This window comes from Aquarana catesbeiana, linkage group LG11 (genome assembly GCF_042186555.1).
Source record: "Aquarana catesbeiana isolate 2022-GZ linkage group LG11, ASM4218655v1, whole genome shotgun sequence".
NCBI lineage: Eukaryota > Metazoa > Chordata > Amphibia > Anura > Ranidae > Aquarana > Aquarana catesbeiana.
In genome coordinates this window covers 252,052,944-252,080,701 of record NC_133334.1, presented here as the reverse complement: position 1 = coordinate 252,080,701, position 27,758 = coordinate 252,052,944, and the positions used below count along the sequence as shown (strand labels likewise).

General features: G+C 44.8%; 1 protein-coding gene across 1 annotated transcript; it reads left to right on the top strand.

Moving 5' to 3' along the window:
- LDHD (lactate dehydrogenase D) lies at positions 1-24,906 on the top strand. Its single transcript, XM_073605583.1, has 11 exons — positions 1-169; positions 4,523-4,617; positions 5,878-6,019; positions 6,349-6,490; positions 7,130-7,289; positions 7,791-7,990; positions 8,458-8,586; positions 13,634-13,761; positions 14,903-14,993; positions 15,102-15,213; positions 24,615-24,906. The coding sequence occupies exons 1-11, from the start codon at positions 95-97 to the stop codon at positions 24,778-24,780; spliced, it is 1,440 nt and encodes a 479-aa protein (XP_073461684.1). The 5' UTR covers positions 1-94; the 3' UTR covers positions 24,781-24,906.
- The last annotated feature ends 2,852 nt before the right edge of the window (positions 24,907-27,758 follow it).

Genomic DNA, 27,758 nt, shown 5'->3' with positions numbered 1-27,758 from the left:
GTCCCCGCCTCTCACACGCCTCTGTAATGTTCGTGTGCAGCTGCCTCTGGGCAGGCATTATACAAGAGATGTATAGACTGTAGAGGACAGCGCCATGTACGCCCTGCTGCGCAAATCCCTCCGTATAACGCCCGCACTGACCTTCAGGTTCAACCATGTCACCCCACAGGTACAAAGTATTACATCACTCATTACTTTGTAACACAGAGAGAGATCTGTCAACAAAAGACAAGTAACTGTATATATAAATATATATGATACATTATAATCATACAGATAAATATACATATAGAGGAGACAGAGAGAAAGGAGACAAATAATATATATTGTGACAACACAGGGTTTTCAAGAATACAGTTTGAGGGGCTCCAGAAAGTCAGTTCTGAGCGGAGAAAGGTGGTTATTTTTCTCTGGGATTTGTGATTCCTGGACCAGGGTCTGGAACTTGGAGACTTCAAAGAGATTTGAGCGGAGAGAGAGAGTGTGCAGGTCTTGCTGGAGAGCACAGGTGTTTACACCTGTTATAATTTACGACCTGTTATAATCTACGACAGGAGGTCTCAGCCTATGTGTCAGAAGGACTCCAATCACTCCCCAGGAGTCAGCAAGGCTGCATGGGGCAGCCAGAATGTGTACGTCTGCACGGTGCAGGTGGTGACAAAGTAGCACAGAGCTACAAGAGAGCCCAGGTACAAAGTGTGTACGAGGGCACAGAGGTGCTGTGTTAGATAATCTGTATGATTAAGGCAAAGGGCCTGAGCAGCGGCGCTGCTAGAGACAGCCAGGAGGCTGACTGTCATTTATGTTCGTGTTGATAGTGGAAACCTCTGCGTGGGCAAATCAACTTCTTTGTGAACTTTTTTTTTTCTTGTTAATAGTAGCTGGCCAGCAAACCCTTATGCCGCGTAACAAAAGCTCTCTGAACTTTCAACCGTCAAGAACGCGATGACGTACAAAACTACGACGAGCCGAGAAAATGAAGTTCAATGCTTCCGAGCATGCGTCAAATTGTTTCCGAGCATGCGTGATTTTTTGCGCGGCCGAATTGCATGCAGACGAACGCATTTTCGGATAGGAACCTTTCCCGCCTGAAAAGTCTTTTGCTGGCTGGAATTCCGCCAGCAAAAGACCGATGGAGCTGGAGCATACACACGGTCGCATTTTCTGACAAAAAGCTCCCATCGGAGTTTTGCTGGCGGCATTTCCAATCGTGTGTACGTGGCATTAGGCTGGGTTCACACTAGAGATCGCAGCAGCTCACAGCAGGAGTCCGGTGCGTTTCAGGTCCAATTTCAGCCCGAACTTTGGGACCTGAAACGGACCAAAAGACGCACAGGGCTCCTGTGCAATTCGCACCAGAGCTGCTGCGGAGATGTGTGAACTGGCTCCATAGATAGCCGGTCACAATCCCACAGAGAGCCGCATCCAATTCCCAATAGTGTGAACGCAGCCTTAAACAGCATCTCTGGACTGGACTAAACTCACTGGGAAGCACTACCAATGAGCTAACAATATTTATTTATTTATTTATTTATTTATTTCAGGTACTTATATAGCGCCGTCAATTTACGCAGTGCTTTACATATACATTGTACATTCACATCAGTCCCTACCCTCAAGGAGCTTACAATCTAAGGTCCCTAATTCACATTCATACATACTAGGGACAATTTAGACAGGATCTAATTAACCTACCAGCATGTCTTTGGAGTGTGGGAGGAAACCGGAGTACCCGGAGGAAACCCAGGCAGGCACAGGGAGAACATGCAAACTCCAGGCAGGTAGTGTCATGGTTGGGATTCGAACCATTGACCCTTCTTACTGCTAGGCGAGAGTGCTACCCACTACACCACTGTGCCACCCTATATATATATATATATATATGTATATATACATACCCAAACTGTTCCCACAAAGTTGGGAGCATGAAATTGTCCAAAATGTCTTGGTATGCTGACGGCTTAAAGTGGAGGTTCCCCCAAAAAATATTTTTTAAAACTCAGCAGCTACAAATACTGCAGCTGCTGACTTTTAAAATAAGAACACTTACCTGTCCAGGGTACCCGCGATGTCGGCAGCCAAAGCCGATCAATCGCTCGGCTCTCGGCTGCTGCCACCTCCATCCTCAGTGAGGGAATCAGGAAGTGAAGCATTGCGACCTACTGCGCATGCGCGAGTCACGCTGCGCAATCTGGATGCTCTCTGCTGTCTCTGGGACCCATGTGTTTCCCAGCAGACAGTGGGGGGGGAGAGGCATAGACTCCCACGGTGCCCAGAAGTGGGTGCAAATACCTGTATTATACAGGTATCTGCATCCCCCTGAAAGGTGCCAAATGTGACACCAGAGGGGGGGAGGGTTCCGAAAAGCGGAGGTTCCATTTTTGTGTGGAACTCCGCTTTAAGACTTTCCCTTCACTGGAACTAAGGGGCCAAGTCCCACACAGCCTCACACCCTAATTCCCCCACCACCACATTATTTGGACCAGTGCACAAAGCAAGGTCCATAAAGACATGGATGGGCGAGTATGGGATGGAGGAACTTGACTGGCCTGCACCTCAACCCGATAGAACACCTTTGGGATGAATTAGAGCGGAGACTGTGAGCCAGGCCTTCTTGTCCAACATCAGTGCCTGTCCTGACAAATGTGCTTCTGGGAAGAATGGTCAAACATTCCCATAGACACACTCCTAAACCTTGTGGACAGCCTTCCCAGAAGAGTTAAGGCTATTATAGCTGTAAAGGGTGGGCCAAATCAATATTGAACCCTACGACCCAGGACTGGAATGCCATTAAAGTTCATGTGCGTGTAAAGCCAGGCATCCCAATATTTGTGGTAATATAGTGTACTGTATATAGAGAGATAGGACACAGATAAATATGTAGGTGAGACAGTAAAACAATGTCACCTCACAGGGGTATACAAGAGAGCGAGAAAAGAGACAGCTAAATATAGCTCACAGAGAATCGAGGGCCCCTGCACTGTCACTTGTCAGTAAAAAATAGTGGGCCCCTGCTGTGTCACCTGTCAGTAAAGAATGGAGCGCCAGTGCTGTAATAACTGTTGGTAAAGATTAAAGGGCCCTTGCCACATCAAAAATCAGTAGCAGTTGTAAGATTCCAGATAAATTATCTGGCAGTAAAGATTGGAGGGTCCTGCCATATCATCTCTCAGAAAACAATGGAAAATTCCTGCTATGTCATCTGTTAGTAAGTAGTGGAGGGCCCCTGCCATATCATCTGTCAGTAAAGATTGAAGGGTCCTTACTATATCATTTGTTAGTAAAGAGTGGAGGGACCCTATCATATAAATTGTCAGTAAAGAGTGCAGGGACCCTACCATATCATCTACAGTATCATTAAAGAGTGCAGTGACCCTCCCATATTATCTGTCATTAAAAAGTGGATGGACACACTGCCATATTATCTGACAGTAAAGAATGGAGGGACCCTGCCAAATAATTTTTCAGTAAAGAGTGGAGCGACCCTAACATATCATTTTTCATTAAAGAAAGGAGAGACTCTACCCTATCATCTGTCAGTAAAGAGTAGAGCGACCCTACCATATCATCTGTTAGTAAAGAGTGGGGCGACCCTACCAAATAATTTCTCTGTAAAGAGTGGAGAGCCCTTTCCATATATTCTGTCAGTTAAGAGTGGAGAGCCTCTGCTATATCACCTGTCAGTAAATAGTGGAGGGCCCTTGCTATATCATATGTCATTAACAATTGGAGAGATCCTGCCATATTATCTGTCAGTAAAGAGTGGTGCCACTCTACCGTATGATCTGACAGTAATAGGTGGAGCAATCCTACCATATCGTTTTATCAGTAAAGAGTGGAGCAACTCTACCATATCATTTGTCAGTAAGGAGAGGAGGGACCCTACCTTATCATCTGTAAGTAAACAGTCAAGCGTTCCTATCATATCAACTGTCAGTAAAGCGTGGAACAACCCTACCATATCATCTGTTAGTAAAGAGTGAAGCAACCCTACCATATCATCTGACAATAAAGAGCCCCTACTATATCATCTGTCAATAAATAGTGGAGGTCCCTTACCATATCATCCATCAGTAAAGAGTGAAAGCACCCTACCATATCATCTGTTAGTAAAGAGTGGAGGGACCTAACCATATCATTAGTCAGTAAAGAGTGGAGAGACTCTGCTATATCATCTGTCAGGAAAGAATGGGGGGACCCTACTATATCATCTTTCAGGAGAGAATGAAGGGACCCTATTATATCATTTGTCCGTAAAGAGTGGAGAGCCTCTGCTATACCATCTGTCAGTAAAGAGTGGTGGGCCCTTGCTATATCATATGTCAGTAACAATTGGAGAGTTCTTGCCATATTATCTGTCAGTAAAGAATGGAGGGCCCCTAGCATACCATCTGTCAGTAAAGATTGGAGGGCCCTTGGAATGGTATGCGTTAATAAATATTGACTCTTTATAAGTTGTAATAATGTTTTGATGGTGCATTTCATTTGTGAGTTATCATGAATTTGTTGGTCTGTTTGGCAGTTTATAGAAGATCTGAGGTCAGTGGTTGGCGAGTCCAATGTGTCTACTGCAATGATTATCCGGGAGCAGCATGGCAAAGATGAATCAATGCACAGGTATGGGGTGTCATTGTCATCCTTTCATTATCATCTTCTTCATTGACCTTTTCTTCAGTGTCATCCTCCTCACTGTCATCCTCTTCATTGTCATTCTCTTTATTGTCATCCTCTTCATAGACATCTTCAGTGTTATGCTCTTCATTGTCATTTCATCTTCTTCATTAGCATCCTCTTTAATGTCATTGTCACCTCTTCATAGTCATGTTCTTCAGTGTCATCCTCTTCATTGTCAACAGTAATTTAATGTCCCATTTATAATTCACCCACTATTCTTGTGCCATTCCTTCCAGTGATGCAGACTATTCTAAACTTCTGTCCGCCATCACAGAATGTCCCACTTCCCATGATCTGTGGGACCAGATATTAGATGCATATCCTCCATCTGGTCTCTGAAGGGGAGTTCCCTCTTAATAGAGGGGGTAGGGTATCATGCAGTGCAATGCAGTGTTACCAACCGTCAGTATTTTTACGGGCAGCCAGTAAAAAATGGGCACTTTTCTCCTGCTAGTAAATGCCAGTAAGAGGAAAAGGTTGGCAGTAAAAAATATGGCTGTGAGGCTTGGCTCGGAACTGCGCATGCGCAGCTCGGGCCTGGAGCCGACCGAGACTATCCAAGTTCCTGCTACAGTGTGTTCGGGCGATGCCAGTGGGGGGCAGGTCAGGTGGAGGCGGTGTCTGAGCGTGTCGTGTGATTTCATGGTTCATGGGAGCCGAGCGGAGCGGCCGGAGCCTCGTTTGCGGGTCTGCAGGATGGGATTAAGGCAAGCCAGGAGCGGGACTGTGAGTGCTGTTTGGACTGGAGTGGACTGAAGGGACCACCTGGCATGGAAAGAGAATGTCACTGTGACTCAGGAGGGGGCATGTCGTGTCGGTGATCTCTGCTGCTGCACACTGTGGTCAGTATTTGCGTGAGAGTCAATTTCATGTATGCATCACCCATTCGAATGTATTGCCCTCCTGAGTCCTGCCCCTGAGCTACTTACTATATTAAAAATAAAATAAGAAATACGCTTTTTGCCTTAATATCTACCCTAAATCACATTGCTAATTGCATATTGTACTTATTTGTAGCCTAAATACTGGAATTTGCACTTAAAACTGTAATTTTGTAACTTTTGGAACTGGCAGTAAAAACTTGGCTGTGCCAGTAAATTTTGGGTGTTGTGTCAGTAAATTTCAATCTGGTAAGTTGGCAACACTGGTGCAATGTGCGGTAGATAAAGCTCTCACTATTGCTCTTCTTCTCATTCTGCCCAGTTGCCAGCCACCTGATGTTGTAGTTTGGCCTCAGAATGTGGAAGAAGTCAGCAGAATGGCCAAACTCTGCTACACACACGACATACCCATCATCCCTTTCGGGACAGGGACGGGGCTGGAGGGTGGAGTCAGTGCACTGAAGGTATGTACCATACTAGGTGTCCATACACTGGACAACCCAAGAAGGGCCTTCATTATGTAAATACTGTATTTTCATATTTATAACCCACCCACCATTTTATAATACAGATCTGAAGATAGATAGATAGATCAATAGATACAGTAGATAGATATATAGACATCTATAGAGTATACTGTAGATAATGGATGGAGCAATAGATTGATAAATAGATGATAGATGGATCAATAGATGATAGCTGGATCGATAGATAGACAGATAATATATGGATCAATAGATAGTCTCAGTAGTGCCTTGACACCCCTGTTGATCTCTCGTTCCTTCCTCCCCAGGGCGGTGTCTGCTTCAATATGACTCAAATGAAGAGGTTTCTGAACCTAAGTACAGAGGACTTCCATGTGACTGTAGAGCCAGGGGTGACACGTAAATCCCTGAACACTTACCTGCGGGACAGTGGCCTCTGGTTCCCTGTAGGTGAGAAGATATCTCCACATTCTGGGCCCTGGTTGGATCTCCATATCTGATTGTGCCTAGTGTGAGGTTGTATATGGTCATCAAACAGATCTGATGGCCTGATGTGGAAACGTGCTCAAATACAGCATAGCCTATCAGGTCCTCTTTCTGGGATGTGACTGCTCCCCCCTCCCCCTTGGCAATAGCAATTTGGGTCACCAGGGTGAACTGTGCATGAATGGGTCAGCTCTACAAGTAACCTCTATATTTCTGATCCTGAATTGATGGCCCAGGGTCATTTCCAGTCCTTTAATAACCCCCTGAACATAAGAAAACAAATTGAATTCTTCCTGACTATCCCTCATATGGTAAATTGTACCCGACTGTACTCAATCCTGGGTATGGCCGACCTGACACAGGTGGTGAGCATGGTGTTTAGATTCAGTCCATTTAAATCTGAGGGTCTCAGTCTGTTTCAGGTAAAACGATAAACCAGTATCCACAATGACTAATAATATTGATTATCTCCTTTATTAATAAGAACAATTAGAATAGATTATTTTCTGTGGCCATTAAGAGGCTTCAGGAACCACATCCTCAGAATGTAACCCATGGCCCCTCGCTGTCTGATGGACTGTTAATCTCACTTTGACTTTTCAGATCCAGGTGCTGATGCCTCTCTGTGTGGTATGGCCGCCACCAGTGCATCTGGGACAAACGCAGTACGTTATGGCACAATGCGTGACAACGTCATCAATCTGGAAGTGGTTCTACCTGATGGTCAAGTACTGGACACCGCAGGGAAAGACAGAAGGTTCAGGTATGTCATTACATGTCACACTTTCCCAGTAACCACTTTACAGACCTCTTTAAGCTGTCTCTCATCCTTGCCATGAATAGAACATTTCTGACCCGATGACCTCAATCACAAAGAGGCTGTAGTCAGTTATCACTCAACCAGGCTTTCAAATTGGAAAGTCTAAGAGCCCCCCTTTTATAAAATGGGCACCCATAGGCTGTAGTGTGGAGCACACTGGCACATATTAGGAAATCATCCTGCTACCCTCTGTATCTGCCCCGCCCCGAGGGACAGACATAGTGTGAAAACATGGATGAAATGCAGACAGGTTGGAAAAGACCAAACTCGACTCTGGCATTGTGTGCCTATCCTGGATAAGCCATGATGGGAGTGTAGCCCATCATGTTGCAGAGGACATACAGATAGGAAAAAAAAAATGATCCAGGGTCACAGTGATCTAATGATTGGCCAGGACAAAAAGGATCTCCACTCATCACTTTAATTCCTCCTTTTCTATTACAGGAAAACCTCAGCAGGTTACAACCTCACCAACCTCTTTGTGGGCTCAGAAGGGACTCTGGGCATCATAACTAAAGCCACACTGCGCCTGTATGGGGTCCCAGAGGCCACAGTGGCGGCGGTTTGCGCCTTTCCGAATGTCCAGGCTGCGGTAGACAGCACGGTGCAGATCCTGCAGTATGGAGTCCCCATTGCCAGAATTGGTAAGCTGTGATAGGAAGGAGTACAGAAGACATGAACATCTTTAGTGAGCTGGCTCTGCCATGGACATTCATTGCTGGTTATAAATCTATGATTGGCACACAACATTTTCTCCTGCTTTGCCATGTTCACACATTTCAGATTATAAATCTTTGAGTTGCATGCCACATTTTCTCCAACTCCTATTGTTGGTTATAAATCTGTGGGTGGCATGCCACATTTTCTCCTGGTCTGCCATGGGCACCCATTGCTGGTTACAAATTTGTGAGCTGCATGCCAAATTTTATTGCCATCTGCCTTGGTCACCCATTGCTGGTATTTTTGTAGGATCTGTAGGAGGTCTTGATTCATTAATGTATGTAGAGATGGTACTCTGACATATGAGAGTTTAATGACTGTAGAAGGATGAAAGGTGAATGTGTAGTGAATGTGTCTAATCCCTTACTGACACTGCTTTGTCTCTGCACAGAGTTTTTAGATGATGTCATGATGGATGCGTGTAATAAATTCAATGGTTTGAGTTATCCCGTCCTACCCACCCTGTTTCTGGAGTTCCACGGCTCTGAAGCTGCAGTAAAGGAGCAACTACAGCAAACAGGTAGGTGCACATAGTCCAGAATGTCTGCACCCAATGCAGAGCATACACATGCTGTACACTATACACAGCGCTATATAAACATACACTATACACAGCACTATAAACAGTGCTATATACAGATACACTATACACAGAGCTATATACACATACACTTTACACTGTGCTATATACACACACACATACACTATACACAGTGCTATATATACATGCACTACATACACACATACATACACTATACACAGTGCTATATATACATGCAATATATACACACACATACATACACAGCACTGTGTACACATACACAGCTCTATATACACATACACAGCACTATGTACACATACACAGCTCTATATACACATACACAGCACTATGTACACATACACAGCTCTATATACACATACACAGCACTATGTACACATACATAGCACTATATATATATATATATATATATGTATATATATATATATATATATATATATACATGCACAGTACTATATTGTTACCTATTTGGTAAGGTTGAAAAAAGATAGTTCATCCAGTTCAGGGGGCCTCCATTGCGCCTGCCGGGCAACGCACCTGGAGATGGAGACAGAGATTGTGAAAGCAAGGAGTGGCATGAGTACCAGAGTAGCTGGCTGGTGATCTCCACTCTTCAAGTGGGTAGAGCTGGTAGTTGCAGTCCTCAGAACAGGATGCAGAAGCAGATTGGCACCAGAGCAGAAGACAGAAGCAGGACCAGAAGACAGCAACAACTGGACAGCAAGGGACCAAATTGGTAGGCAGAGCAAGTCCAGGAGGCAGGCAAAAGTCAGTAACAGCCAGGCAAGGAAGTACAGAATCAGCAGGCAAAGACAAGTCTCGTAAACAGGCCAGGGTCAGAGTAATCAGGTGAACAGAGTTGAGGAAGGAGCAGAAGCAAAGTCCAAATGCAAGTTGGGTCATACACAGGTAAGCAGGTACAGAGGATCAGGTCTCAGGAGCATGGAAACAGGCTGAAGACCATTCAGCAGCTGCTCATAGTAACAGACCTGTTTAAATATGCTATTTATCACCATTGGTTACAGGATATGCTCCTGTAACCAATTTTCTATCCAGGTACATACATTTTTGTCATGGCCAACAGACCTCGATTTGTAAATTAAGAGTTTATGGGGTACTTTATCAAATGCTTTGCGAAGTCCAGATCTACCACATTCACAGGGTTTAGCCTATCCAGATTACAGCTCACCTCCGCATAAAATAATAAAAGGCTGGTCTTGCAAGAACGATCCTTCATAAATCGATGCTGATTTTTACTAATGATAATACTTTCATCAGCAAATTCTTAGATAAAGTCCCTTATCATCCCCTCCAATAGTTTTTTTTTAAATAATCTTTATTTATGAAAGACAGGGTAATACGTTTCAATAAAAACATTTGCCAAAGGTGGTGGCCTCAAGTAATATACCAGTCGTTTCTTTTTTGTTTTTCACATAAGAAGAGTATGAGAACATGAATGGTAAACAATCACAATTGAACTTTGATGCAACTGAAATTATAGAAGGGTCAATTATCAGGTAACGGGTCGGCTGGATGGTCTCAATCTATTCAGCGGGCGAGCTAAGCCTTGCCCGTTGCACTTACTGCTGAGTGTTAGACAAATCTGTCCTCCTAAAAGGAGTTCTTGTACGTGATAAATTTGGTAGGTTTCCTAGACAATACTTAGATTATGGTTTATCGCATGGGGTTAAGGGGTGGCCCAGGCGGGCGCGCGCGGGGGGAGTGGGCGCACTTACACCTCCAACTAACCTCTCCCCACACCGCCCCTTGTCCAGCCCGATCCCTCGTCCAGGCGTCTGTACCATGGTGGCACAAAGGTGCCAGTCCCCCTTACAGGGAGTCTCACAGCACCAGGCTGCCTAATCCTGTCAGGCTAACCTGCTCATCTATTTCTCACCCGTCACCTAGTATCAAACATAACGGCCACCTGTAGACAGGTGACCATAACCAGTTGAAACATAGAGTAGTAGTAAGTGGTAAAGGGGGAAAAAGAAGGAAAAAGAAAGATAGATTAGAACATACCTGGAGCCTCACGTCCGACTCCGCTCCGAGCCTTGCCGGCATCTCAACACCTACTGGAAAGCTAGAAGGAGAGAAAAGAACATCTCATCCCTATTCCCTCTATCTGTTGAGTGATGTAGTTGTGTGCTAGAGCCCTTTCAGCTCTTGGTTCCCGTCTGTGAGCCTCGGAGTCGCCCCCTCAGGGATGGCTCCGCTAGTTCCAGCAGGGCCACATCTAAGCTGGAGGGCACATGGCTCGGGTCCGAGACATATGCAGTCCAAGTCTGCCAAGTTGCGGTGAAGCGGTCACTGACACCCCTGCAGGTAGCGATCCAATCCTCTGCCTCTCGGATGTCACTCACCCTGCGACTCCATTCCTCCCTACTTGGGGTTTGCGGTCGCTTCCAGTATGTGGAAAGTAGCTGCTTAGCTGCGTTTAGTAAGTGGGGCAGCACACTTTTCCTGTACTGGCTCACTGGCATGGGAGGAATGTGTAGCAGGAAGTGGACCGGAGAGAGCGGTATGTCTATACCTATAATTTCTTTGATTTGGGACTTGATGTCCTCCCAGTAAGGTCTGATCACCGGGCAATCCCACCAAATGTGCAGAAGGGTGCCCCTGTGGCCGCAGCCCCTCCAACATTGGTCTGATGTGGATGGGTATATTCTTGCTAAGTCTGCCGGTACTCGGTACCAGCGTAGCAGTAATTTGTACTTCATTTCCTGCATCTTGGAGTCGATTGAGCTGGATCGGGTAAGTTGATAGAGGGAAGATAGTTGGGCGGGGGTGAAAACTATCTCTAAGTCCCGTTCCCGGTTTTCCGGTCTTTTTTGAACACAGGCTTCCGTTAGCCATAAGGGAACATTCCATGCTGTGTTCATAATACTGTCTTGTCTATTATACCCCGCCTTTTCCTTAGTAGAAACAAAGAAGAATGTATTTAACATGGTTACCTTCTCTCTGTCTTTTGTAACCAAATTCCCCTGACTATCCTTTATACCAATATGCTCCACCTTTTTACTAATAATAATATATTTAAAACAATTTTTTAGATTCTTTTTACTCTCTTCCACTATGTGTCTCTTGTGGTCTATTTTTGCTGCCCTGATCACGTGCTTAGCTTTCTTATTGCATACCTTGCAGTGTTGGAATGCTAACAGTGACCCCTCAGCCTTATATTTTTTTAAGGATCTTTTATTCTCTTTAATATGCCTTTTTACACTCAAATTTAGCCACCCAGGTTTGACTTTAGTTCTTTTATATTTGTTGCCCATTGGAAGACACCGGCTGATGCTATTAAAGTGGTTTTAAACCGCAGGTAATTGGAAAAAAAAAATTCCCTGCAAGGCAATGTCAAAATGTTTTAGTATACATCGCATACAAGCACATTATGATAAACTTACCTGAGAACGAAGCCCTCCAGGGCCCCAATGTCACCGCTGAGACGGCTGACATCTTCCCTTGGTCTTCCTTCCAGGTTCACAGCCTCCGGCTACATGAGTGGCCGGGGCGGGATGACATCACTCCAGCGCATGCGCGCGGGAGCTGCCGTTTCCGGCACAGGCTCTGAATGTTCGGCAATGTTCAGACCTTCACAGCGCATGCCCCAGTGATGTCATCAGCTGCATGCACGCTGAATATCTCCTAAACTGTGCAAGGTTATTCACAGTAACTACAGGTAAGCCTTATTATAGGCTTGCCTGTAGGTACAAGTGGTAGTACAGAGTTTACTACCACTTTAATTAATATGTTTCCTAAAGCACTCCCACTTTTCATCTGTGATTTTTGTTTCTAGCATATCCTGCCATTTATTGTCCTAAAGTATGGAGTGCAGTTTAGTAAAGTTGGCTCCCTTGAAGTTGAATGTTCTTGTCCTATCCTTGTGTCTCCTTTTCCTATGATTTACAGTAAATGTAATTACTCTGTAATCACTGTTTCCTAAGTTAACGCTTACACTTCCACGTCTGCAATCAGCTCTGTGTTTGTAATTTGTAGCTTAAGCAGAGCATTATTTCTAGATGGGACATCCACTAACTGACACATGAAATTGTCTTGCAAGACATCTAAGAAATGATGAGCCCTAGATGACTGAGCAGTTCTGTCTGCCCAGTCAATATCCAGATAATTGTAGCCCCCCATGGTTATAACATTAACCTGCCTCGTTGCCATTTTGGTGTGTGAGAGGAGATTGGTCTCTTCTTGCTTTTGGTTAAGGGGCCTGTAGCAGCCATACACCCACTTATAATCTCCTGTTTGATTTTTTCCCCCTGAAGCTCCTACCACAATGATTCCACCTCCCTCCTTGCCTCGTTAGTAATATCATCCCTCATATTCACTATCAAATCACTCCTAATGTATTTGCACTCCCCTTCCTCTCTTCAACCTACCCTGTCCATCCTATACAGGGGGTACCCCTGGAAAGTCATAAGCCAGTCATGTGCGTCGTCAAACCAGGTTTCTGATACTCCCATGAAGTTAAAATCCTCCCAATATATTAGTAGTTCTAGTTCTATAATTTTATTCACAAAACTCCTGGCATTTGTGAACATGTCTTTTAATTTTGTACCAGCACATATTATTTTTTTCCTTGTGTGCTCTGAGGCTGCGATAGGATTCTGTCAGCTTCTGCGCACTGGTATATAGCTCCTAAATCGTTGATTGTGTTTGTTAGAACGCTCCAGCTACCTTTGATCACACAGCCACCAGCATCCTCCCCTTCTGCTCACTCTCACTGATCGTACAGCCCTCGGTGTCTTGCGCATTTTACACAGCTCTGTATGCACCTACGCAGCACTATATATACATACACAGAATAATATAAACATATACACAGTACTACAGTATATACACGTATCAGTATACACACACATATATATATATGCATACACAGTACAGAGAGCTAAACATACAATACACACACATAGAACCTTCTCCTGCACACACAACAGGTGTCCCCGATCATTGTACACCGGTCATTTATGGGCTGATGGCATTCTGTTTCACACAGGGGAAATTATTCAACTAAATGGTGGCTCAGACTTCACATGGGCCCAAGACCAGGAAGAGAGGACCCGGCTGTGGACGGCCCGGCACAATGCATGGTATGCGGTACTGGCCCTGCGCCCCGGATGCCAGGTGAGGACTAGATGGTGCAGATGCATTCTTCTGGCATTGCAATATGCTGATTAGCTAACCCATGTAAAGACCCTCCCCCAGTGTATGTTGGTACATGTCCCCAATGACAGTGCCCAGTTTCCCATGAAGAGACTCTCCCTCTGCTGTACATTGATACATGTCCCCTATAGCAATGTCTAGCTTTCCATGAATAACCCTCCCCTGCTGTCCCATGAAAAGACCCTCCTCCACTGTATGTTGGTACATGTCCTCATGGCAATGCCCAGCTTCCCATGAATAGAGCATCCCTCCGTTGTAAATTGATACATGTCCCCTATAGCAATGTCTAGTTTCCCATGAATAAACCCTCCCCTGCTGTCCCATGAAAAGACCCTCCCCTGCTGTATGTTGGTACATGCCCCCATGGCAATGCTCGGCTTCCCATGAATAGACCCTCAACTCACTGTACATGTCCCCCCAAGGCAGTGCCTGGCTTCCCATGAATAGACCCTCTCCCACTGTATATTGGTACATGTCCTCCATGGCAGTGCCCTTTTTCCATGAAATGTATGTGTCCCTAATGGCAGTTCTAAGCTTACTATGAAACGACCCTCCCCAGCTATATGTTGTACATGTCCCCCATAGCAGTGTCCAGCTTACCATGAATAGATCCTTCCATGCTGTACTTTGGCACATGTCCTCATGGCAGTGCCTGACTTCCCATGATTTGGCAATAGCTTGCTGACTGGCCCTACAAATGGCCATAATTGAATAAGTAGATTCGTCCCCCCAACAGACCATAATGGGTTTCACCACAAATCATGCAAACTTTGAACCCAGGCAGATTCTTATCCCTAAGCCTAAGTGTGGATATACAGTATCAGGTGGAGGGAGATATAACACAGGACATGACACCAGGGGTGCCATATTGAAATTATGTGGACACCCGCCATGTTATTGAGGTCAGGTGTCTCAGCCCCACCCACAGGGGTATCAAATCAACAATCATGTCCAACAAGCTGCTATAATTGTCAGGTTCAGGTGTCCACAAATAATATAATGGATCCTGTGCGAGTCCACAGCTACAAGTACTGTAACAATGGGTGACACAAATCCTGAGGACCCCACTAGCAATACCACCAACATAATATTCTTGTTTCAGGGCTATTCTACAGATGTATGTGTCCCCATCTCTAAACTCCCTGAAATCATAGTGGACACTAGGGAAGACCTCATTCAGTCTCGTATCACAGGTAGGATACTTCTGTAAATATGTACTATTACACTGTCACTTCCTCCCAGAAGGATACCAAGACTTCTCTCTTCAACCATGATCAGCCCATTGTTATGTGTCTCGGCAGGTCCCATAGCCGGACATGTTGGCGATGGAAATTTCCATTGTATTATCGTGCTGGACCTGAAAGATGAGGATGAAGTGCGAAGGGTGAAGGAATTCACTGACAGACTAGCCCGGTAAGCAATCTTCATACACATACTCCAATTACCTCCAGTCTTTAAACAATTCCCTGCAGCTTTATGAATGAACAATGTACCAACCAGAGTGAGCATTACATAACAGGACGTGAAATAGGTGACCATGTTTCTCGATATGCTCTGCTCACAGTTCGGCACATGCCGGTGTGTATTAGAACAGTGTTGCCAACCCTACGAAGCAAAATTTACTGGCAGGATACCAAAATTTACAAACAGCACCAATTTTTTACTGGCGAATAATCATGAAATTTACTGGCAGCCGCATTTTTTTACTGGCATTGCAAAAAAGTACCTAAAATTGCAGTTTTCAGTGCTAAACAGTGCAAATATCAATATTTAAACTATGAATACATATCTAGTGCTATTAGCAATGTGTTTAAGTTAGGGTACTAGAACCCAGTCAGCACAGAGTTCCCCCTTACATCAGAGTCTGCAGGATTCCCCCTTACAGTGAAACAAAACTCTCATGTAAAGGGGAACGCTGCAAATCATGATCTAAGGTGGAACTCTGATGTAGAGGGGGGGCTCTGGTGACCAGAGACCACCTTATATCAGAGTCCACTGTGTTCCCTTTACATCAGAGTTCCCAATTACATCAGGGTCCGCAGATTGAGTTCCCCCTTGCACTGTAAGGGGGAATCCTGCTGACTGATGTAAAAGGGAATGCCAGGAACGCTGATGTGGGTGCACTCTGGTGACCAGAGACCACCTTCCGTAGAGTGAATAGAGTGAAGGTAAGGGGAGTTACTAATATAGGTGGAAACCTTTATATCAGTGCCCCCTTACATTATTGTATTCACTCCCCCCTTACATCAGTGATCCCCCCTCAGACTGGCCTGACAGCACTGTCACTGACCTCCTCTCAGTTGCACCGTGTAGGAATCAGTCAAAAGGCTCCAGCTTGGTGGCTCTGGGTGGGTTTTATCCTACAGGAGACGGTCAGATGCTGCGGATATACTACAGGAGACGGTCAGAGACTGCGGATATACTACAGGAGACGGTCAGAGACTGCGGATATACTACAGGAGACGGTCAGATGCTGCGGATATACTACAGGAGACGGTCAGATGCTGCGGATATACTACAGGAGACGGTCAGAGACTGCGGATATACTACAGGAGACGGTCAGAGGCTGCGGATATAATACAGGAGACGGTCAGAGGCTGCGGATATAATACAGGAGACGGTCAGAGGCTGCGGGTATAATACAGGAGACGGTCAGAGGCTGCGAATATAATACAGGAGACGGTCAGAGACTGCGGATATAATACAGGAGACGGTCAGAGACTGCGGATATAATACAGGAGACGGTCAGAGACTGCGGATATAATACAGGAGACGGTCAGAGACTGCGGATATAATACAGGAGACGGTCAGAGACTGCGGATATAATACAGGAGACGGTCAGAGACTGCGGATATAATACAGGAGACGGTCAGAGACTGCGGATATAATACAGGAGACGGTCAGAGGCTGCGGATATAATACAGGAGACGGTCAGATGCTGCGGATATAATACAGGAGACGGTCAGAGACTGCGGATATAATACAGGAGACGGTCAGAGGCTGCGGATATAATACAGGAGACGGTCAGAGACTGCGGATATAATACAGGAGACGGTCAGAGACTGCGGATATAATACAGGAGACGGTCAGAGACTGCGGATATAATACATGAGAGGGTCAGATGCTGCGGATATAATACAGAAGACCAAATGTGCTCACTACTACTTATACAGATAAAAAATATAGGAATAAACACCTCAAGACCATCAAGCACAATACATAATCAATTGTATTATGAGCAAACAGTACACACACTATTACAGACACAATATACAGCAGCACTTTTCATCAGAAAATTAGCTAAATCATATTGCTGCTGCTGCCTCCCCTCCTGGCATGCTGGGATTTGTAGTGCCGGGGACACATGAGGTGGTAACTCTGGAGATGACTGCAGAGGCTGTGCCTGGGCTGGACTGGTGAGCAGTGCAGGTAATACTTAGAGATTGGGGGAGATCTCAGAAAAAATCCTCCCTAATCAGTTTTAGAAACAAAGCTCTAAAATATCTGACACAAAAAACGATCTACTGTACACAGCCCATTCTCTGCCCCCCTCCTCCTGCCCACTAAGACCACAAGGCAATAGGGAGACATTGATTTAGCTAATCAGTAGCTTACCCTCCTCTGCTAAGCCGAAGACACTACAGTCTGTCCTATTCAACTGCAGGCTGACTTCACCCCTCCCCCTCCCAGCATCTCCTGTGCAGAATCGAATAAGGCGCGCTGTGGAAGGAAGGGGGAGGGTACAGGACACACAAGTAAGCAGGCGCAGCAGTGAGCAGTGTCAGAGAGATCATCGGGAATGATCGGAGACTCTCGGCATGCTTCGGAACTGCGCATGCGCAGTTCCGAGCCGGCCCGGGACCGTCATATTTTACGGGCATGTTTTTTTTTTCACGGATTTCCACGGGCATGAAAAAATAGCCCCGTTTTTACGGGCTGCCCGTAAAAACACGGGCGGTTGGCAACACTGTATTAGAAGATCTAGTAGGAATAATAATAATCTGTATTGGAAACAGTGAATGGATCTAGTAGGAATAGTATTAATCTATATTAGAAGCATTGGATGGATCCAGTAAGAATAATATTAATCTGGATTGGAAGTGGGGAGATGGATCCAGTAAGAATAGTCTTAATCTGTATTAGAAGCGGTAGATTTAGTAGGAAAAGTACTAAGCTGTATAATGCCGTGTACACACGGGCGGACTTTTCGGCATCAAAGGTCCGACGGTCTTTCCGATGGACTTTTGACGGACTTCCGACGGACTTTCAAATGAACAGACTTGCCTACACACGATCACACCAAAGTCCGACGGATTCGTACGTGATGACGTACGATCGGACTAAAATAAGGAAGTTGATAGCCAGTGGCCAATAGCTGCCCTAGCGTGGGTTTTCGTCCGTCGGACTAGCATACAGAGGAGCGGATTTTTCGACCAGACTCGAGTCCGTTGGAAAGATTTGAAACATGTTCCAAATCTAAAGACCGTCTGATTTTCGACCGAAAAAGTCATGCAGGTCCGATGAAGCCCACACACCGCCGAATTGTCCGACAGATTCGTTCCGTCGGACCAGTCTGGTCGAAAAGTCCGCCGTGTGTACAAGGCATTAGAAGCGGTGGATGGAGCTAGTAGGGGTGCAACGGATCGTCACCGATCCGCGATCCGAACGGGCCAACCTGTTCGGATCGGCACACCCGCGATCCGCGGAGCGCTCCGCGGCCTCGGGTTTTAGGAAAGGCCGCGGCTTCGGCCTAGCTCTGGAGCCACGGCCATCTTGGTACACCCGGCCGGGTGTACCAAGATGGCCGCGGCTCCGGAGCTAGGCCGAAGCCGCGGCCATCTTGGTACACCCGGCGGCGCTGAGCATCGTGCTGACGTCATCACCCCGCCCCCAACTCGTGGGTTTGGCGGCTTCTCTAAAGCAAGGTATGAGTCTGACTAACAGGCACAGCACTAATACAGTGGGAAGTCTGTGTCTATATTACAGTGGGGGACATGGACTGGCTATATTACAGTGGGGGACATGGACTGGCTATATTGCAGTGGGGGACATGGACTGGCTATATTACAGTGGGGGACATGGACTGGCTATATTACAGTGGGGGACATGGACTGGCTATATTACAGTGGGGGACATGGACTGGCTATATTACGGTGGGGGACATGTGGCTATATTACGGTGGGGGACATGTGGCTATATTACGGTGGGGGACATGTGGCTATATTACAGTGGGGGACATGTGGCTATATTACAGTGGGGGACATGTGGCTATATTACAGTGCGGGACATTAAATGTGAAAATCAGAGGTGTTCTGTCACATTAGCAACAATGTAAGGTCGGCAGGTTTGCTGTTGCTTTTAAAATCTAACATCTAAACAGTCTGTCCGATCTACAAATACTGTATTTATGCATATAAGCTCCGTTTTGTGTTGAAAATAGCTTTTAAATCTAAAACTCCGGTGGGTGTAACAAGATTTGTGTGTTTTTTTTTTTTTTGTTTTTTTTTTGCTGATCCGAAAATGATCCGATCCGTGACTCTGATCCGAGGATCGATCCGATCCGTGAGTTTTTTGATCCGTTGCACCCCTAGGAGCTAGTAAGAATATTCTTAATCTGTATTAGAAGCGGTAGATGGATTTAGTAAGAATAGCCTTAATCTGTATTAAAAGTGGTTTATGTATCTAGTAAGAATAGTATTCATCTCTATTAGAAGGGGTGTATGGATCTAGTAAGAATAGCATTAATCTTACTAGATCCATCCACAGTTTCTAATACACATTTATACATTTTCTTACTAGATCCATCCACAGCTTCTAATACAGAATAGTATTAATCTGTATTAGAAGTAGCAGAGGGATCTACAGTAGTAATGAAAGTATTATTCTGTATAAGGGGTTGGTGAATCTAGTAAGAATAGCATTAATCTCTATTAGAAGGGGTGGATATATTTAGTAAGATTAGTAATAATCTGTATTAGAAGCTGTGGATGGATCCAGTAGGAATAGTATTATTCTGTATTGGAGGCGGTGGATGAATCTAGTAGAAATAGTATTAAATTAATCTGTATTAAAAGCGGTGGATCTGCATTGAAAGTGGCGATGGATCTAGTAAGGATAGTATTAATCTGTATTGGAAGTGGTGGATGGATAGTAGGAATAGTAGAAAAATAAGATAAAAAGATTTTTTTTTTTTTAAATGAAAAAGATGTTATACTTACCTCCTCTGTGCAATCGTTTACCTTTTTTTTCTGGAGTCCCCGACTGGTGCTCTCCACTCCTCCTTACCCCAGGTGCCTCCTTAGCAAACTGCATGCTATGGAGGCTGCTGTGCGGGCACTCTCCCGAATTGGGCTGTGTGCATCTGTAGACACACATAGTGCCGGTAAGCAATGCCCGTGCTGAGAAACAGGTAGTGGGAGGTTTTTTACCTTAATGCATGGAATGTGTTAAAGCCGGGTACACACTACAACTTTTTTTTTCGTGCAATCCAGCGGATTGCACAAAAAAAACAAACTGTCAGCTCTGGTTAGAGCCGCTGTACTAACCATGCAACGTTAGTTCAGTGATCTCCCCCGATGCGCTGTTAGGATTCTGTCAGACAGACCGACATACACACGGGCAGAATATCGGGCCATTTTTTATAACCAGAAAATGTCTCCCGACATTTGCCTGTGTGTACGGGGCTTAAGGAAAAAAAGCCTTAGACTTTAGAACCACTTTAATCTGTATTACAAGCTGTGGATGGATCTAGTGTTAGTATGTAGAATCTGAAGAGAGTTCCCGATGAAGAGTTTTTTTCCAATGAAGAGCATTCCTTGAGGAGAGTGTTCCCGGATGAAAGTTTTCCTGGTGAAGAGTGATCCTGATAAAGCGTTATCCTGGAGGGGAATGTTTCCAATGAAGAGTGTTCCCAAGGGAGATTGTTTGTAATGAAGAGTGTTCCTGGAAGAGAGCTTTCCTGATAAGGAAGTGTGTTCCCGAAGGAGAGTTCTCCTGATGAAGAGTGTTTCCAACAAAGAGTATTCCTGGAGGAATGTTTTTCTGATGAAGAGTGTTCTGATAACTGTTCCCGGAGGAGAGTGTTCTGATGATAAGTGTTCCTGGAGGACAGTATTCTAATGATAAGTGTTCCCGGAGGAGAGTGTTCTAATGATAAGTGTTCCCGGAGGAGAGTGTTCTAATGATAAGTGTTCCTGGAGGAGAGTGTTCTAATGATAAGTGTTCCAGGAGGAAAGTGTTCTAAAGATAAGTGTTCCCGGAGAAGAGTGTTCTGATGATAAGTGTTCCCGGAGAAGAGTGTTCTGATGATAAGTGTTCCCGGAGGAGAGTATTCTGATAAGTGTTCCTGGAGGAGAGTGTTCTGATGATAAGTCTTCCCGGAGGAGAGTGTTCTGATCATAAGTGTTCCCGGAGGAGAGTATTCTGATGATAAGTGTTCCCGGAGGAGAGTGTTCTGATAAGTGTTCCCGGAGGAGAGTGTTCTGATGATAAGTGTTCCCGGAGGAGAGTGTTCTGATCATAAGTGTTCCTGTAGGAGAGTATTCTGATGATAAGTGTTCCCGGAGGAGAGTGTTCTGATCATAAGTGTTCCTGTAGGAGAGTATTCTGATGATAAGTGTTCCCGGAGGAGAGTGTTCTGATGATAAGTGTTCCCGGAGGAGAGTATTCTGATAAGTGTTCCCGGAGGAGAGTGTTCTGATTATTGGTATTCCCGGAGGAGAGTGTTCTGATGATTGGTATTTACGGAGAAGAGTGTTCTGATGATTGGTATTCCCGGAGGAGAGTGTTCTGATGATTGCTATTCCCGGAGGAGAGTGTTCTGATGATTGGTATTCCCGGAGGAGAGTGTTCTGATGATTGGTATTTACGGAGGAGAGTGTTCTGATGATTGCTATTCCCGGAGGAGAGTGTTCTGATGATTGGTATTCCCAGAGAAGAGTGTTCTGATGATTGGTATTCCCAGAGAAGAGTGTTCCTAATCATGAGTGTTCTGCATGAGGAGTGTTCCTAGAAGATAGTTTTCTCAGAGGAGCGTTTAGGTTGGACTACATCAAATATGGCATCCCCCAAAATATATTTATAAGAATAAAGATGTATGTGTAATGCCAAATAAATTATGTATGAAAATGTACATGGGGAAATTTACCATCAATTCAATTTCATGACCACCTAAAGGAGATCTGTAGTCACAGCTTACACTTTAATTGTATCATATCAGCATTGTAATAACAATACAAGCAATAGTTATTATGGACAATCCAATATAAGCTTACTGGAAAAACCTCCTTTCATATTGTGAGCACTGCCTGTCTGCTGGCCATCTCTTTACACAACTTCCTGGATGCCCTGCATGCTTTGCAACCTATCTATTTCTAAGGACTACATTTCCCATGGGACTTTGCTGCCTGCAAGCAGTGATTGCTGCACTGACTCAGCTTCCTGAGACTCCTCCCCTCTGAGGGCAGGCTCTGTGAAATGGGTGACTTAGCAGTGCCTACTCACAGGGCATAGTGACTACATGTCACAGGATTCCATGACGCAAATGTGTGGGGTCTTCACAAGGTAAGTTTACAAACTTCAAGAAGACGGTTCAGATAAATAGGAGTAGGCTAGAAATTTATTGAAGCTCTGATTTTACATTCTCAACATTGATATACTTTAATCTCTTCCTAAACTTCAATTGACATATATGGATTGGAGGATGGGAAAGCCGAGCTGTAGACCGGTTCTGATATTGATTTGTATTGGCGACAAAAAGAGGGTATTTTGGGGGTGAAGCGCAGAACCCCCTTTTCATCAGGGTTACAATATACCAGAAGTATACAGTGGATATAGTAAATAATCACCCCCTTTAAAATAATCACATTTTATTGCTTTGCAGCCTGAAATGAAGACAAACACAGTTTTTGTTTTATCCAGCTGTATTTACTTAGTGCAACTTATAACATCCATGTGAAAGATATAACACTAACATGTCAGAAAACAAAACAACAAAAAAAAACAGAACCACCAAGTTGAAAAAAGGATCACCCCCTTATGTCAGTATTTTCTTGAACTACATTTTGCTATAATTACAGCCTTTAGTCTGTTGGGATTTGTCTCTACTAACATTACACATCTAGAGTTTGCAATATTTGCCCACTCTTCTTTGCAGAACCGCTCAAGTTCAATTAAATTTGATGGTGACGTTAGTGGACTGCAGTCTGCAAGTCATTCTACAGATATTCAATGGGATTTAAGTCTGGGCTCTGACTAGACCATGCAAGGACATTCACATTTTTCCTTCAACCACTCCGTGGTCATTTTTTGCTGTGTGCTTTGGGTCATTGTCATGTTGGAAGGTAAACCTGCTTCCCATTGTCAACTTTCTGTCAGAGGGCAGCAGAATTTCCCCAAGAATTTGATGGTATTTTGCCCCATCCGTTTTTCTTTCTATCCTGACAAGTGCTCCAGTCCCTGCTGCAGAGAAACACCCCCATAACAGGATATTAACACCTCCATGATTTACTGTAGGAATTGTGTTATTGTGTCATACATTCGGCGTCCATAACCGCCGAATGTATGACTCGGCCCCACCTCCCGCCACCCGCATCATTGGATTTGATTGACAGCAGCGGGAGCCAATGGCTGTGCTGCTATCAATCTATCCAATCAAGAACCGAGATCTCCGGGCAGAGAGACAGTGTGTCCCTGCCGGGTCAAGTTCCAAGGCTCAGGTAAGTAAAATGGGGGGGCTATGGGGCCAGTCACTGCCAGGTGTTTTTTCACCTTAATGCATAGGATGCATTAAGGTGAAAAAACATGAAGGCTTACAACCCCTTTAAAGGGGTTGTAAAGGTAAAAAAATTTTCACCTTAATGCATTCTATGCATTAAGGTGAAAAAACTTCTGACAATACCGCTGCCCCCAGCCCCCCCCCCCCCCCGTTTTACTTACCTGACCCCTCGAAAGTCAGCTGCTCGCTCCCGACATCTATTCCTCCGCTCAGCCTGGCCGCTGATTGGCTACAGTGGATGGATTGGAAGCAGCGCAGCCATTGGCTCGCGCTTCTGTCAAGCACATCCAATGACGCGGCACGCTGGCCGGCAGGGCAGAGTGATACAGTGAGCGGCTATAGCCGCCGGCTGTATCACGGGAGCGCGCCCGCAAGAACTAACCACCATGCGAGGGAGCTCGCATTAAGGTGGTTAGTGCTTGCGGGGAGGAGCTGAAACAGCCGCCGAGGGACCCCAGAAGAACAGGTTTGGGACCACTCTGTGCAAAACGAACTGCACAGTGAAGGTAAGTATAACATGTTTGTTATTTAAAAAAAAAAAAAAAATTTACCTTCACAACCCCTTTAAGCTGTGCAGAGGGTTTTTCACTGTCAGGGTGGTAAGGATTTGGGACTCTCTTCCACAATTGGTGGTGTCGGCAGGAAGTATGGATAGTTTTAAAAGACTCTTGGACGTGCATCTTAGTGAAAATGATTTACAGGGATATGGGAAATGATTTTTCCACACACACCTACTTACACAGGTTGAACTGCACGGACTGTTGTCTTTATTCAACCCTACCAAATATGAAACTATGGTAGCCAATCAGCATATTCAATTAAGCTTTCATAAAATAAATGGTTGGTTTCTGTGCACAGCAGCACCAGATTCAGCACTCTCCAGGTTTAGTAAACCAAACCCACAGTGATGTCTCCGGGGCGAGGTACTCTTAGTAAATCAGGTTGGATGGAAAAGTTAGAAATTTGAGGCATGAACATTGCGGGAATCAGACATTGTATCAATTTTCTCTGTGATTACAAATATTACTGTGTCCTGCAGGAGGGCACTAGCTCTGCATGGAACCTGCACCGGGGAACACGGAATCGGAATAGGAAAACGGTTATTACTGCGAGAGGAAGTCGGGGAAGTTGGCATTCAGGTCATGAAGAAGATTAAAGCGACATTGGACCCCAAGAACCTCATGAACCCAGGGAAAGTTGTCTAAAATGTAAGAATGCCATGCTGCGAGTTCTACACTGTGAAGTACTTTATATGTTGAAGTCTGATGAGCAATTTGTAAATTTGTACCAACCACTCCAATGTGTGTTTAATAAACTGTGATATGACATCATCAGAAATCTTCCCAGATATTTTTACTTTTCAAGAAATCCAATTCATGCCACTGTCTGCTCTCCACCAATCACCATCGCAACACTGCTCGTAGTGAAGGGTGGTGGAGTAGTAGTGTAGGACATATGTAGTAGTAGAGGGGATGGAATATTTAGCATTGACTATGCAGCAGGGGCAGATTGGGCCGGGGGGCAATGCCCCCCCCCCCCCCGGGTCATTCTGATTCCCCGAAAAATGTCTGCACCGCTTCTGCCGCAGACATGCCTAAAGGCTTCCTGATAAAGAGAAGTAGAAAGTGTCCCGCCAGTGTCCACCAAGTGCGGAATGAGGACGAGGACAGAGCAAAGGCCGCTCCCCCATTGTATGGTGCCCACCTCCCCCAAACACACCACTTACCATAGCTTGCCCGCACCTTTAGGCCCCATACACACAGATTGGTTAGGACTGGAGGGGGGGGGTGTTTTAAAAACTACTGATCTACTGGGATTTTCCCACACAACCATCTATCGGGTTACAGAGAATGGTCCGAAAAGGAGAAAATATCTAGTGAGCGGCAGTTATGTGGACGAAAATGCCTTGTTGAGGACAGAAAAGAATAGGCAGACTGGTTCAAGATGATAGAAAGGCAACAGTAACTTAAGTAACCACTCATTAAAACCAAGGTATGCAGAATACATCTCTGAATGCACAACACATCGAACCTTGAAGCAGATGGGCTACAGCAGCAGAAGACCACACCGGGTGCCACTCCTGTTAGCTAAGAACAGGAAACTGAGGCTACAATTTGCACAGATCACCAAAATTAGACAATAGAAGATTGGAAAAACTTTGCCTGGTCTGATGGGTCTTGATTTCAGCTGCGACATTCAGATGGTCGGGTCAGAATTTGGCATAAACAACATGGAAGCATGGATCCATCCTGCCTTGTATCAACAGTTCAGGCTGGTGGTGGTGGTGTAATGGTGTGGGGGGATATTTTCTTGGCACATTTTGGGCCCCTTAGTACCAATTGAGCATCGTTTAAACACCACGGCCTCCCTGAGTATTGTTGCTGACCATGTCCATCCCTTTATGACTACAGTGTCCCCATCTTCTGATGGCTCCTTCCAGCAGGATAATGCACCATGTCACAAAGCTCCAATCATCTCACCACTGGACAATGAGGTCACTGTACTCCAATGGCCACCACAGTCACCAGATCTCAATCCAATAGAGAACATTTGGAATGTGGTGGAACGGGAGATTCACATCATGAATGTGCAGCCAACAAATCTGCAGCAACTGCGTGATGCCATCATGTCACTATGGAGCAAAATCTCTGAGGAATGTTTCCAATGGCAGGGAAGGGGTTAACACCAGGGGGCAATCAAAGGGGTTAAGTGTGTTCCGGAAAAAAGGAGATGCAGCTCACAAACACTCTTGCTCTGGAATGACACCGCCCTAGTAAGAACTGGTTCCAGGTGCTGGCTTTGCGGGTTAAGTGTGTTCCCTAGGAGGTATTTCTAACTGTATGGGGGCTGGGCTGACTGGAGGAGGAGAGAGATCGCTGTTCCTGATCACTAGGAACAGCAGATCTGTCTCTTAAGCCTTGTACACACAATCGGATTTTCCAACGGGAATTGTGTGATGACAGGCTTGTTGGCAGAAAATCCGACCATTTGTACGCTCCATCAGACAATTGTCAGATTTTCCACGGACAAATGTCTGTTGTCGGATTCTCCGAGCGTGTGTACACAAGTCCGTCAGACAAAAGTCCAAACACGCATGCACAGAAGCAAGGACGAGCCAGAAGCGGTCGGTCTTGTAAACTAGCGTTCGTAATGAAGAATTAACATTCGTGACGTGGCAAATTATGAAATCTTGAAGTGCAGCGCACAATTCTCTTCTTCTTTAATTGGATAATAATGAAGCTGCTTTGCTGGTGATACTGATGGAGTTATTGCAAACTAATTTTCAAAGGCTTTTTTTTTCTTGTGATATCAAGAATAATATTATTATGCTTTTTTTTTTTTTTTTTTTGGGCAAGTTACCAAAACACCATTATCCCGTAGTTTTTAAGATCAAAGATATAAAGTTATATAACAAAGTTGTATAACTATGTTGGTGTCCCTTATAATTTTACATTGTATTTTTTTAAATGTAACTGCCTACTCCCAAACTGTCATTTGAAGTAAAACACATAGACAAGTATTCAATTTTTTTTATTGTGCATTAAAAAAAGAAAACAAATAAAAATTAGACATGCTATCTGCCAATAGAACGTAACCAAAAAAGTGCACTCTATGCATCTAAAGTATAAAAAATATAACAAATCAAATCATTATTCAACCAAAAAATGAAAATAAAAGCCTCATGCATGTATTCTGCTTTTTAATATAGGGGGTCAACAATGCCAAGAGTTGGTGAAAGTAGGGGTCCGTCATCTGGAGATAATTCCGAAAATCATCTGGTTTATTCTCCTGGAGCTCCCGCAGCAAAGGCATATGACATAATTGGTCACGCTTAATAAAGCAACCAATTTTTGGTCCAAGAACTCCTCCTCCTCCTGTTCCTGGACTGGACTTGGGTCAAAACAATAACTCCAAGGCCAATAATAAATAACACGTTACCTCCTCTAATTCCGCAATATGTCTGGTTGACGAACGGCCTTTCAGAAATGAACTGAAAAGCGCAAAATGAAAAGCGTGACTCAACACTCAACTAACTTTTACTAACACGAAATTAGCAGAAGGAGCCCAAAGGGTGGCGCCAAAGAGCTGAAAAACCACGTAGTACATCAGTATGTTCGTGTTTGTTGGCCGACAATTCCTTGCCGATTGTATGCATGACACGCCTTCGGACAAAAGTCTGAGG